Source organism: Centruroides sculpturatus, unplaced genomic scaffold, assembly GCF_000671375.1.
Source record: "Centruroides sculpturatus isolate CEXI.00-Female unplaced genomic scaffold, Cexi_2.0 scaffold1482, whole genome shotgun sequence".
NCBI lineage: Eukaryota > Metazoa > Arthropoda > Arachnida > Scorpiones > Buthidae > Centruroides > Centruroides sculpturatus.
In genome coordinates, this window is record NW_019386004.1 from 156,836 (window position 1) to 171,034 (window position 14,199).

Genomic DNA, 14,199 nt, shown 5'->3' on the forward strand with positions numbered 1-14,199 from the left:
TGACCAAACATTTGTTCTTTGAGCAGACTGTCCTGGAGAGTGTAAGTCATTAGTCTGCTCAAAGAACAAATTAAAAAAAGTGTCAAAATCGCTATCACATTCAGACAGTACAGGCAATAAGAAAAAAGGGATCAATAAAAATGACGAAAAACGAAGAAAATCATACAAAAAATACTTCAACTTTGCATCCCAGTGAAATACAATGCAAAAGTGAAGCAAAACACATGCTAGAAATCATAGTAAATTGCAAAAATTACCACTGCCCAATGGAAGAATGTAAAAGTGTATGAGCTACAGTGTACTGTATCAACTGCAAAATACATCTGTGCCTTGGTAAAATAAAATTTGTTTCAAAGCATATCATATGTAAATATAAAATGTAAAATAATATACAAAAACAGTCAAATAAACCATTTTTACATGAATGGAAATTTTGCATTTTGTATAGGTAGAAAACCATTGTGTCATATAGGACACGTACCATTTTTTAATGACCAGAACAAAAAAATTTTAGAAAAATGGCAGTTTACTAATAAGTGACACCTAAAGGTCAAAAGCAAAACAAAACTTCAATAAAAAAAAATAGTTTTTTTCAGTAGTGGATCCCAAGAGGATATATCACGATCACTCCTTTCATTTTGAACTGGCTCTTAGCGTTGTATGTTTAATTAATGTAATTATTTAGTTATGGAATTTTTTATAATAATTAATTAATATTTAGTTCAATAAATTTCCTTGTTTTTTTCCTATTCAAAAGTTTAAAAATGAATAATCACAAAGGTATGTCTAGTGGCAAGCAGTTTAAGTAAGCAAGTCAATGATATAGGCTACGTCGTTTCATGTAAAACGGACTCCATCATTACTTAGTTGCTTGCCATTTAGACGTGCCCCAAGTTGACCATTTTAAATACAAAACAACTTTATACACAAACAAACACAGACATACAAATTTCTACTTTCTCAAATAATACTGCCGATGATGATGTATTTGATTCTGTTCTTTTACAAGATAAAAGAAAAACATAATGCTTCACAAATATTATAAGACTAATATGTTTGGTTTTTCATGTCAAGCTAATAATCTGAATATATTATAACTTATGTTGGGAATTTTTATAGAAAAGCACTGTTTCCTGTAAAATCTCTTTGAAACTAAACATGGTCACTGAAGCTACTTGGTTCAATATTTTCGTTTAATCGCTTTTCTTATAATGAAAACAGACAAACATAGAAATAAAAAACGTTGCATTCATAATAATGAAAATGACAACATAACACTTTAGAAACTCGGCTCATTTCAAGAAAAATTATTATTAGCCAAACTTTCTTCAAATTGAACATTAAAAGTTTTAATAAAAGAATATTGTATTGAAAACTCTTGGAAAAATTTTTCTATTTTCATCCATTTTTATTCGTAGAAAAGTTTTTCTGTCGTCACGGGAACAAAAAATAAAGCAAAAATATGTTTTCGTATCACTTCAAATTTAAAGTTACCGTTAGCATGAATATATGAGGATTATTCGAAGTTCAACTTCTTATGAGGAGTTAGAAAAACAAGAAAGGAAGTAAACAATTGATTATTTACAAAAGGTTACAAAAGCATATCGAGGCTACGTCTCGTCCTGTAAATTTGGGAACTTTTCATAGCGTGGGACGAGTTTCTGTATCCTATCATCAAAGAAGTTATCGCATGAGAGATAACTTCACAGACGTTCTATGAAATTTTGAAAAAGCTGCCTAAATCCATTCAAACAAACGAAGAAGAATGTTGACGTCAGGTATTGAGTGTTTCTGCTTGACAACGCACGCCCATACACAGCTGTTTGCACGTAAGCTCTCTGCAGCAGTTTCGTTGGGACCTATTTCCGCACTCACCGTATAGAGCAGATCTTGTCCCTAGAAATTTAAATATTTTCTTGCGAATGAAGGTCTAACTGAAAACGTAGCATTTCCACACAAATGAGGAGCTGATGGATGATATAAATGACTGCTTCAGCGCCCAGGTGGAAACTTCTTTGATGAAGGGATATAGAAACTCGTCCCACGCTATGACAAGTCCCTGAATTTACAAGGCGATTACGTCGAGAAGTAGCCTCGGCATGTAGCTAACTTTTGTACATAATAAAATTGTTTTCTTCTTTTCCTGTTTTTTTCTAACATCTCACCTGGAATTGATTTCCGAATAGCCATCGTATGTAGAATATATTAACGAAAATCTAACTTACGCACATTCATATACACCTGCAAATATATAATGGTGCCCCGCGTAACATAAAACAACTGTACATTTGACATATTATAGCTTTAGCATATTAAGAAATAATTAGAACCCATTAAAACCTAAGCTCGTTCTTTTTACTAGGCCATTAGAAATGAAGAAACAGTATCGAAGTAATCTTATTTCTTTGCTTGGATAAAATACAAAAGTTCATATCAAAACTTGATTATGGTGGCAGTCCGTTAAACTAATGAAATTTTCCATAGTCAATTTTAGACATACAATCTCCATATCAGAATCGAATCGTCAATTTTTCAGATTTCCTCTCGTAACGTTGTGGAAGGTCTATTCAGTTTTCATCAGACAGGATTTATACATTTAAATAAAAAATATTCTTATCTGAGTTATATTTTGAGTCATATAGACTCAAAATACTCGAAGTCAATCGATTACTCAAAGTGATAATAGGAAGGAAACTATAGTTGCATTCTTTTTTAGCAAGAGTAAAATGTAAATAATGCCGTGAGACCGTCTCTATATTTTGCTGCACCTCTTTTTCAAACATAAATTGAAGATTCACATAAACTAAAATTGAATTTATGCTTTAAAACGAAAACAGTCATTATGTATTTGATACGGTAAAAATTCGTACTTATCGTCTCTATATATTTCAAATTTTAAAATTGATCATTCACAAAACTTTTGCATACAGTTAACAATTAACATTTCCATTAGCGTATTGGAGTAGTTTGTTACAGGCAGTCCTTCGATTATCGTAGCAGTCGTCTTCGCAGTTCGAGAGGTAGCGACTGTCTGCAAAAAGAAAAAAGCCACAGCGCTTTCTCTCCTTCTCCAGCAGCTTTTTCCACGAACTCGGAAGCATTCCTTCAAGACAGACGGGAGAACCAACGAGATGCAGACGTAAAGTCTCCACAAGTTAATGGGAAGATCAAACGTTTAATCTTTCTGTTAAAAAGTCAATAGTATAGTCATCAGGAGAGTTTCCTATTAACAGTAACTCGAATTTTTTTCATAAGATAAAACAACATTAAACTTCAATCCTTCATTTTAATTTTCTCGTAAAGATCATTACAGCGACTTTTTGCAGCATGTATTAAGATATTTTTGGTGCATTATAAACATTTCATTTAAAAGGAGCTTAATGAGGTTTCGTTTTAAAGAGAATTTATTTTTAGTAACAGTTCGCTTCAATATGTCTGCTGCAAAAGAAATGCAACTTATTATTGCAGCAATTTACCAACTTATATAAGTTAATAAATTTACAAAATGCTCTTACTACCCTTTTTACTAAGAAATGCACGAAGAGTCAGTCAATCAGTACTATTAATAATTTATATTATTAATAGTACTGATTGACTGACTCTTCGTGCATTTCTTAGTAATTTTGCACATCTAATAAATAATTTTAATAATTATTTATTAAATTAATAATAAATAATTTATTATATTTTGCACATCTAATAAAATTGAATACGTTCCGTTACACTTATGACTTTCCTAACATTTTTAAAATTAAATCTGCTAATAATAATGGACTAATAAAAATTTCTGTTAAAGTTTACTTTAATAATTTGTTATAATTAATTAAATACAGTATAAATGTTCTTAAACATTTTAAAATATGTCCTAATGAAATAATAAATGCAAATTTTCAACTGTTCTGAATATATAAGTTTAGGTTTTTAATTAACTTAATTTTTAAATTAAAATGTATTGTTTTATATTTAATTATCGTAAGACTTCTTAAACTGTATACCACAAAATTTATTTGTTTTTTCTCTATTGTATATTCATTGTTTAGTATGTTATTCTTTGAATAATTGTTTATTAGATGTTGTTTAATGAAATTAATCAACTAATTTAATTTATAAATTTTACAAAAGGCGAAAATTTGCGTACAAAGTATGAGCAAGAAGGACTTGTTACATTTGTTGTTGATGCTGTCTACGCCATGGCTTATGCATTGCATAATATGATGCAAAATGTTTGTATCCCACCGAGTTTGTTATGCAAGGATATGAATCCACCTCCAGGAAAGGATTTGCTACAATATATCAAAAATGTTTCATTTCCAAGTAATTATACAATTTTTAAATCGAAAAATTATTCTTAAAAATAGAAAATTTAACTTATTAATTACAACTTGTTACTACTTTAAAACTTTATTAATTTAATGAAAATTGCATATGTATATATTTTCAGTACATTTATATGCTTTTATTTTTAGGTAGACAAGGTGAAGGAATAATTGTTAGATTCAATCAAGATGGTGATGCTCCTGGAAATTATCATATTTATCAATATCAGAAGACAGGACAGGATAAATATGATTATAAAGTAGTTGGAGAGTGGACTGAAAGGTTAATTTATCACATGTAATTTATTTGTATATTTCACATTTTTTTTGTTTACATTTAGGGGAGACCGGGGCAACTTCGGCATGCGGGGCAAGTTTGTCAAGCGCTTTTTTTTTAAAAACAAATTAGAAGGAGACTTTGGTTATAGGTTAGGCAGTTGAGTTTTATTGGTGGCTTGTTGAGTGTAGTGTTTTTATTGTTCTCCAACAAGCGTAGTTGAATTATCAAGCAAATTTTCATTTTCGTTCAATTCCATATAATATTTTTTTTTTTCCATTTATATTGAATTGGCAGGTTTTGTTATAATTCCATGATAACGAAAGTTACTTTTCCTGTTAGAAGGATGTAACTTCAACTTATTCACGTGGCCAGATCGTGGCTTGGCATTCTGTTCTCAGGGTTGTACTTAATGTTTCGAAATCATGACTAGCGGGGTAAGATCGGCAACATAAAGCCACATTAGAAGCAAAGGATAAAAATCAAACAGATGATAAATGAAAACATGTTTGCATTTGTTATTCATGTATATATGTCTTTGAACTTGCATTTCGTTGTAATAATATTAAATGGGTGTTGGATTTGTATTTCTTTGTTTTAATAGTGAATTCCAACTTATACATTGTTAATAGCATAATTTTATATACGTGCCTATCTTGCCCCATTACTGTTGCCCCTATACCAGGGGCAACTTTAATAAAAATAATTTAAATAATTACAACTTTACAAAAAGAGAGAAGTTGCCGATCTTGCCCCTATACCCGGGGCAACTTCGTCAATTTCTCTCTTCTTGTAAAGTTGTAATTATTTTAATTATTTTTATTTCCAAACTGATTTTAACCAGTTCTATAGTAAGGTAACATTCCAATAGACAATATACATAGCTTTTTTTTCAGTTTACAGCAGTATTTATTACACAAAATTTAAGTAAAGCTTAACATGCCGATCTTGCCCCGGTCTCCCCTATTTATTTAGTTATTTTTAAAATACTATTAGTTCAGTGGACAAACATAATTTATGTTTAATAATTAAATGGAATCATAATTAATGATGCATCGAATATTAAATAGTTATCGCTAAAACTAAATCTTTAAATATTCATGAAACTACTTAAATATTTACATATAACTCAAATTACATGTTTTTCTTTGGACAAATGTTTCTCATATACTGCCCAATAAAATTGATTACAAATATTTATCAATTCATGTAATTTATAAAGTTATTAAGTTTGGCTTTAAACTAAATAGTTTGAAAATAAATTCTGAATTTTTACTTTCATATATCAATAAATCTATTTAACATTTTTGAAACTTTACACTACAAAAGTACATTATTTAATAAATCAATTTTTTTTAATTTTTATAAATGCATTTAAAGTATTATAAGTAAAAAGTGCGATTTAAAATTTATTTAAATTAATTTCTTTAATTTCTAAGCCAATTTTTAATTGTTATTTATTTATTATTTTAGATCCTACTCGTAGTAATATCATAGATAATTATTTTAACAATTTAACAACTACTATACTCAATTGTGTTCTTACGAAGTCGTTTTCACTGTTATATCTTTGTTCTTCAATTAATTGTTCTACACTAAATTCGTTTTCATGGTTTTTACGGATTTACTTTTTAATCTTATTGTAGCTCTTAAGTAAAATTATCTCGGGCGTTTGCGATAATTTTATACAATATGCAGATTAAGTCCTGTACAGTAAAAACAGAACATATTAATATTACCTGATGAAAACATTAGTGACGTAAATACAAAAAATGGCGTTCTGAGATAATTGCTTTTATATTTTTTGTCGAAATTTCAATTTTTCATTCCTATTCAGCTATTTGCAGTATCAAATTGATTTTTCCCTTGTTCTAGATGCACATAATTAAAATCGACAATTTCGGAATTAGGTCACAAATATTCTGAGTAGGAGATATTTATTAATGCATTGAAAATATTTCTCGAATTTATAATAATAACACTTTTTTAATTTGTTGATAAATCAGAAAAAAATGGACAAAATCACAGCATAAATTCAATATGGAAATTTATATTGTTAAAATATGTGTTAAATTGTTAACATTTATTTTTTGTAAAGAAAAATATCTATATTAAATAGAGAAAAAGAGTTTTATTAATTGTTATAATAATTGGATCCATTGATAAATATAGATTTGCATTACAGAATTACTGTAACAATATAAATAGCTATAATGTTTATATAATATCTATGAATACTAAAATATTATTCGAACAAATAAATTTTCTTTGCATCATTAATCATAATGTAACAAATTTTTATAGAGATCATTTATGACTTTCAGATTTACAGTATGTAGACATAAATTTCATCACAATTTACAAGAAGACTGTTGGCTATGTAAATTTTAAGATTTTTTCCTATCTGCTTAAATAAAAAGAAATTGCAGAAAGAAAGAAACGATGATAAATGTTTAGGCAATAATTATGGGACTGAAATGGTCGAAATTCATCCTTCAGAATATTAAATCATGCTAATACAGTAGGGTTTTGTTTTACTCAAAGTTCTGAAGATGTCAATGTAGTGGGTTGGTTTGATAAGATATGACAATACAAAACAAGAGCGATCTGCCAAGGGAGGACACGTTCAGGAGAGCTTTCTATGGAAAACTGGTCCCTATTTAAAAGTTACACACGTGAAGAAAATCCAGGAAACTTCATCTGTCCAACCTGTTGCTAAGCCGAAAACCCATAATCAGTGTTCAGTGGTTTTCTCCACTCGGCCACTGTTGGGAAATTGCCAATATAAATAAAAGATAAATTATATGATATACATCAATTGGATACGTTCCAAATATTCAAAACTTAAGTTTTTTTTGCAAAAACTAATACTAAAGTTTATATAGTCCATCTTTAGTTATGATATTTTGGCATATATTTTATAAAAATTTTCATTTTTAATTTCGTAAAAACAGCATTTCCCAGTAAAAAATTTTATTAAAAAATTATTTTCCGAATACAAATATTTCACTTGTAGCTTTTTTTCTGTGCAACAAAGCTCTTTTATATTATACCATTAATTAAATAAACAAAACTATTCTTAATTTCCGAAATGAAATGTTCTCTACATCATATCTAGATTATACCTAGAAAATTGAAAATCGAATTTGCTATTTTTCTATAAATTTTTAAAAAAACATAGAAAATTAACAAATTTAACTTTCAAGCATCTGAAAAAATCGTTAATAAAATAATTAATGCGTTAATAAAATAATTAAATACGATTTTAACGCAACAAACTGATTCTATCTGCTTCCGTTTTCGAGAGTTTTTGGAAATGTATTTTCCTATAGACAAAGTATTCGATTTTTAAGGTCATCTGCTGGAGATCGCGTACCTAACCAAAGAGGTTACATTCAGCCTTAAATAATATTCTAATTTTGAAATTCAAATAATGTTATAATTTTTTGAAAGTTCGAATATTTTTATAAATCAAATGGTATAAATATAAACAAATATTTAAGACCTTTTTTTTATGACATAATTCACTTTCAGTTAGTAGTTAGCCACTATACAGGAAAAAGGATTATAAAGCAGTACACCGGGATACGTGGATTAAAAAAACACTCACTCTTAACTAATAAATTCGAAAAAGTTTGGATTTTTTTCTAAAAAATCTACAGATAAACATTAATATAAAATAATGAAATAAAACTGTACTAAAATTTTATATGTAAATATTTTAACCAATTCTATGGGGGACGTATGCCAACCGAATCTTCTGTATTGATATGAATTTTTTTATTCTGAAATATCTCTGCAGATCTTGAAAAATTGGTTGTTTTAAAAACAAAAATATAAACATTCTTACGATGATCGAGAAACAAAATAGCAGTTCTGAATTTAAAAAAAACGAACATGCATTTTTTATAAAGAATAACAGCGAGAAGAGTGTAGAATTATTTTATATCCTTTTTTACTTTGTAAAAAGCTTTTTAAAGGAAAAAAACTTGTTAGATTATTAAACTTGTTAGAATTTACGCTTGTCTAATGCAAAATCTCTTCTGAATTTAGATAAGATTAATGTAAATTTAAAAATTTGCATTAATCTTAAAAAGTAATTTTAAATTGTTAATATCTAGTAAATTTATAAACTATTTAATTTTGCAGCCTTCAAATAAATATGACGTTGATTAAATGGGAAGACAGTAACATTTCTGCTCCATTATCAAGATGCAGTGAATTTTGTAATACTGGCTATGTAAGACAATATCAAGGACAACCTTGCTGCTGGATCTGTGTTCCGTGCAGATCAGATGAATATATATCAAATGACAGTTGTTTACCTTGCCCTCCGGGTCACGAACCTCGAGTTGACAAAACTGAATGTGAAAAATTACCAATTCAATATATGACGTGGGACAGTCCTTGGGCAATCATTCCTGCTGCATTTGCATCACTTGGCATATTATGTACTTTATTTTTCTTCACAGTATTTCTTCACTTCAGCAGAACACCGATAATAATGGCTTCCGGAAGAGAACTTTGCTATGTTCTATTAATTGGAATTCTTCTTTGTTACTCTATGACCTATATAATTTTATCCAAGCCTACTACCATAACCTGCATGTTATTGAGGGTTGGCCTAGGCCTTTGTTTGAGCATCTGCTATTCGGCAATTTTCACTAAAACTAACAGAATTGCTAGAATTTTTAATCAAGGAATTAAAAGTATTAAAAGACCAAGTTATACCAGTCCCAGATCTCAGATTGCTATTTGTTTGGGTTTAGTATCCGTTCAACTCATCTTTGCTATAACGTGGCTAATTGTAGAACCTCCTAGTCTAAAAGAAGTTTATCACAACAATCCCAGATCAGCTGTATTACAATGTGGAATTTCTAGCATTTCTCTTGTCGTTTCACTTATATATAACATGATTTTAATCGTCCTTTGCACTACATATGCTTTCAAAACAAGAAAAATTCCTGAGAACTTTAATGAAGCAAAATACGTGGGATTTACCATGTATTCGACGTGTATTGTCTGGTTAGCATTCATCCCAATTTATTTTGGCACAAAGAATGACTATAAGGTAAATATTAAACAAATTTATACTGTCAAAACTTTTGCTAAACTGGTTTCATATGCCGTATAAGAATACAGTGGTGCCTCGTACAACGTACTTAATCCGTTCTAGGTGCACGTCCGTTAAGTGAAACGTCCGTTATACGAAACGCATTTTCCCAAAGAAATACATGTTAAAACATATAATTCGTTCCGCAGCATAAAATAACCGTACTGTACCATAAAAAATGAAAATGGAGCAGAAAGCAATTATGCCGGGTAGTCAGATGTTGTGAGGAGGAGGTGGAAGAACACTTTCTTTACACATTCATACAGATACAGACTTTTTACACATTGCAGCGGGTCTTTTTTTATTGTTTTTTAATCGGATTCAGATTCAGGAGAGGCTACCGGAACTTGCAGGGTCAACTTCTCTTGTTCCATCCTTTGTTTTTTGCCCGCTGGCTTCTTGAAAAACATGACCAAGGTGGTCTGTTTCTCTTTCTTCTTTAACACCTGTCGGAAATGACGGACAAAGGTGTCATCGTAGAGATCATTGATCCTGTTGGCCTCAGCTCTGTTTGGATAATGAGTGTTGGTAAACTCCTGAACCTCTCCCCATTCGACAAGAAAGTTTTTGTCAACTTTCACTCCTGATGATTTCTTGCTTTGTTTCAATTGAAATCACCTTTCTGTTTTTTTAGAAGCCATGATGCATTATAAATGACTTAACTTGCCAGATTATATGATACGAATAATTCTTTATTAATTAAGATCACTAAACACTTCTACGAGCTACTCTCGCTCCGTTTGTTTTTTACAACCTCTTTTCGTCCCGCCACCTCGGCATCTACACAATTACATTTCGTTTATTTGAATCGTCAACATATATTACATTACATTCTAATAATACTAATATATCCTAAAAATAGCAGATTGTCATTGGCAACGGCAAAAGAGTGGAAACATCATTCGCACTTGTTCGAAAAAAGTCCATTGTTCGTCTCACGTAACTGCCGAACGGAAAGTTTGTTGTTCGCAGCAAGTCCGTTGCTCGAGTCACATAACGGTCAAACAGAAAGTCCGTTATTCGCAGCGTCCGTTATTCGAGGCGTACGTTATACGAGGCACCACTGTATTTATAATGCGTAATAACTATTAACTATTAAATACAGGGTATACCATAAGTCCCTCACCGTATGCAAAGTGTAATGTAATGATTTTAAAGGCTACAATCAAATAGACGCTTACCGTGGACCCCTGATATCTTGCAAGGTGTGCGGAATGATTGTATCATCTGAACCTCTGTGAAACAGAATGACAATCACATCGAACGTATCATCTGAATAATTATTTTCCTTATGGTGCGTGACTTATGGGAGCTCTGTAGAACAAATTATTATTTTACAAGTTATTCTTCAGTTTATAGAAATAAAGAGGGATTTAAGTTTAAATATTTTTATATTTATAGAAAAAGTAAAAGATTAGAATTAAAAAGCTAAAAACTATATTTGGAAAAACAATAATGAATGCTGTCAGTCACTTTTAAATATTATCTTTTAAAGATTTTATCGAAGAAAAACAATGATATTCAATCTAAAAATTTTAAACATTTGTAACTGTACAGAGCGTTCCACCAAAAAGAAACGATTTTAATTAATATGGGATTATGCGGCAACCATTGCAAATCCAAATTTACAATTTATATCAATACAAAGCTATATTAGTCGTGTTTTTTCCATTTAAAAGTTTTGCGACAATAAGGTTCAATGTATCCACATAATGACAATTAATCAAATTTTAGACATGAAATTGTATATAAAATGTTTGCATATTTCTCGATTCACGAGCTGTAGAATTTCTCTGACCCTGATTTCAGAAGCTTTTTGAATGAAAACTTTGACGAAAGTGTTCTGTCGCATCGTTGTTCCCAGTATTTTGACATTGGTTATTCAGGACCTTCCACTTTTCCGGACTTAAATCTGTGCGATTACTTTCTAAAGGATGAGGTGTTCCGTGACAAAATTGCAACCCTAGGAGCTTTGGAGATCAGGGTCAGAAGTGCTACAGCTCGTAAATCCAGAAATGTGTAAACGTTTATATGTCTAGAATTCGATTTACTGTACACCACATGAAACCTTATTTCTAGTTGGCATAAATTGTAAATTTTGGATTGCCGCATAGCCTATGATTAAAATCAAAAAACGATTTTCTGGAACATCCTGTATTTTTAATGCTTTTTAGTAAAGCATATTTACATTGTGCAGAGGAAATTTTCTAAAGGTGAATATATAACGAATAAATCACACTTAATTTAACAACTTTCATTTTACGAAAACCTATTTAAATATTGTTCAAATTTATTAATTATAAAATGGCTGATTTATTTATTTTATTCTGATTTATTAAATTATATTTATTTATTTATTTACCTTTGAAAATAAATAATACGAAAGTAATATATTAATACATTTATTTTCTAATTAGAAATTCTATAATTAATAAAGTTGAAGGATATTTCAAATAAGTTTTCGTAAAATGAAAGTTGTTAAATAAAATTGTGATTTATTCGTTAATAAATTAAAGCAATGTCGATATATTGATGGCATTTAAAAAGCATGACTGACTAAATCAGAAATTTTTAATTTGGTATGTAATAATATTAGAAAAAAGCTGAAAATATTAAATTTAAAAAAACCAGCTACAATTAATTTTTACACAAAAATTCTGAAAACGCATTTTCTTTTTATCAGTCAAAAATTGACTGCATTAGATCATTCTCATTCAATTCCTGTGTAGTATATTTGATAGATATTCACCGAGTTTATTATTAAATTAAACATGTTTTAAATATAACTTACATTTAATAATTTTTACAGATACAAATTGCAAGTCTTTGTATGTGCATAAATATCAGTGCTACAGTAGCATTGGGATGTTTCTTCACTCCAAAGATTTACATCGTTTTATGTCAGCCTTACAAGAATGTTAGGGCTGCCGCATCGTGCAGTACAGCATCGAGTAGCGGGATGGGAACTGGATACTCACATAATATGAGGTTTGCACGACCGAATGCCAGTGCAGCCATAGCAACTGTTGCAACAGCAGCCGTTATAGGTTCTGCAAGACCAGCCATTGAGACAGACTTTCGATCTACTACGAATGGCGAGATAACTTCACCCAGTGTTGAAGAAAGCAGTCTCAGTTAAAGTGCATATATTTCTATATTAAACGTGTCTATTGATGGATGTGATGTATTATTTTTTCTCGGGACAAGTGAAGAAAAATGAATTTAACAAAAAAAAAACCAAATTTTTTATAGAAACTGAAAAGTTAATGAAATAACAGCAATTATATTTGCTCAATGTGACTGATATGGACCAAATGATGTTACGAAAATGTTGAAAACCGACTCAGTACTACTGAGATGAATTATTTTAAAATGTTTATTGTTAAAAGATCATTAAAATGATAATGGATAACGAATGTTAATTAAGAATTTTCCATTTTGTTTCATCAATTAAATTTTTAAAATTCTGTATCTCTTAATTCAATTCATTATCATTCTAGCTTTTCTGAATAACAGTTTTATTTTCTAATAATTTCATTGGTCACTTTATTTCGCAAAATTATTATTCCAAGTTTTTAACAAATTTCATAAATTATAAATTTAAATATTACAAAATTCATAAAAGAAATTAGTTAAAAACCTGGGATATAATTTCTAACGAAATTGATTCAGAAAGAAAGAAAAATAATGAATTGAAAAATATTTTCAAATTTAATCGCACATTATTACATATAAAATAAGTACTGACATTATGTATATTGTATTTACAGTCAATAGAATAGTCATTATTTACGGATTATGAGTGGATGTATCTAAGATAAATATATATACATATATACATATATAATAATAATTTACTTGTTTTAAATTAATTTAATCTAATAAATTATATAAATTTTAATTGATTACAATAAAGTGATTTAAAGAACTTAATGATTATCATTATTATTTATTAATATCCAGAAAATATTCTTTAGGAAATTGGTTTGGATTTATGGGATAAGGCACCTCGACGTAAGGGCGATCAGTGTTAATATTAGTGTTTAATGGTTTTAACCACTCGGTCACTGGTTAGCACTTAAGAGGTTTCAAAATAAACAATGATCAATGGTAGACAATACATTCATAAATTTCCAATTTCTGAAAAACAGTATGTTCTGAGAATTATAAATTTTAAGCTAATAGAATTACAATTTTTTTATGTTTTAAGGACAAAATAAGCATTAAAAATTAATAAAAATAATAAAATTTCAGAAGCTAAAAGTTCTTTTTAGTCGAAAATTGGCGATAATAGTACAAATGTATCAAATATAAAACTTAATCGAAAACAAAAAACTTTAATTTAATACACGAATGGATGATGTTATGTTCCAATCATTGTAAACCCGACTGCCTTCATCCACTAATGTCTTCAATTCTAATACTAAGTAACATGCTGCAGCAATAAATGATTTTATTAATTATTTGGCAAATTTTTAGGTGTTTTTAATTGA

At 29.2% G+C, this 14,199-nt stretch overlaps 1 protein-coding gene across 5 annotated transcripts in view; it reads left to right on the forward strand.

Moving 5' to 3' along the window:
• LOC111613067 (metabotropic glutamate receptor 7-like) overlaps nt 1-13,496 on the forward strand; it is a 124,069-nt gene extending 110,573 nt beyond the window's left edge. For 3 of the 5 annotated variants that reach the window (XM_023354365.1, XM_023354366.1, XM_023354367.1), the window contains exons 4-7: nt 4,123-4,314; nt 4,467-4,614; nt 8,743-9,664; nt 12,516-13,496. In XM_023354365.1, the coding sequence (XP_023210133.1) occupies nt 4,123-4,314; nt 4,467-4,614; nt 8,743-9,664; nt 12,516-12,845 (1,592 nt within the window). In that variant the 3' untranslated portion in view covers nt 12,846-13,496. The remainder of the gene's footprint in view (nt 1-4,122; nt 4,315-4,466; nt 4,615-8,742; nt 9,665-12,515) is intronic. The other 2 variants (XM_023354369.1, XM_023354368.1) reach the window with 1 other exon arrangement.
• Nucleotides 13,497-14,199: the final 703 nt, after the last annotated feature.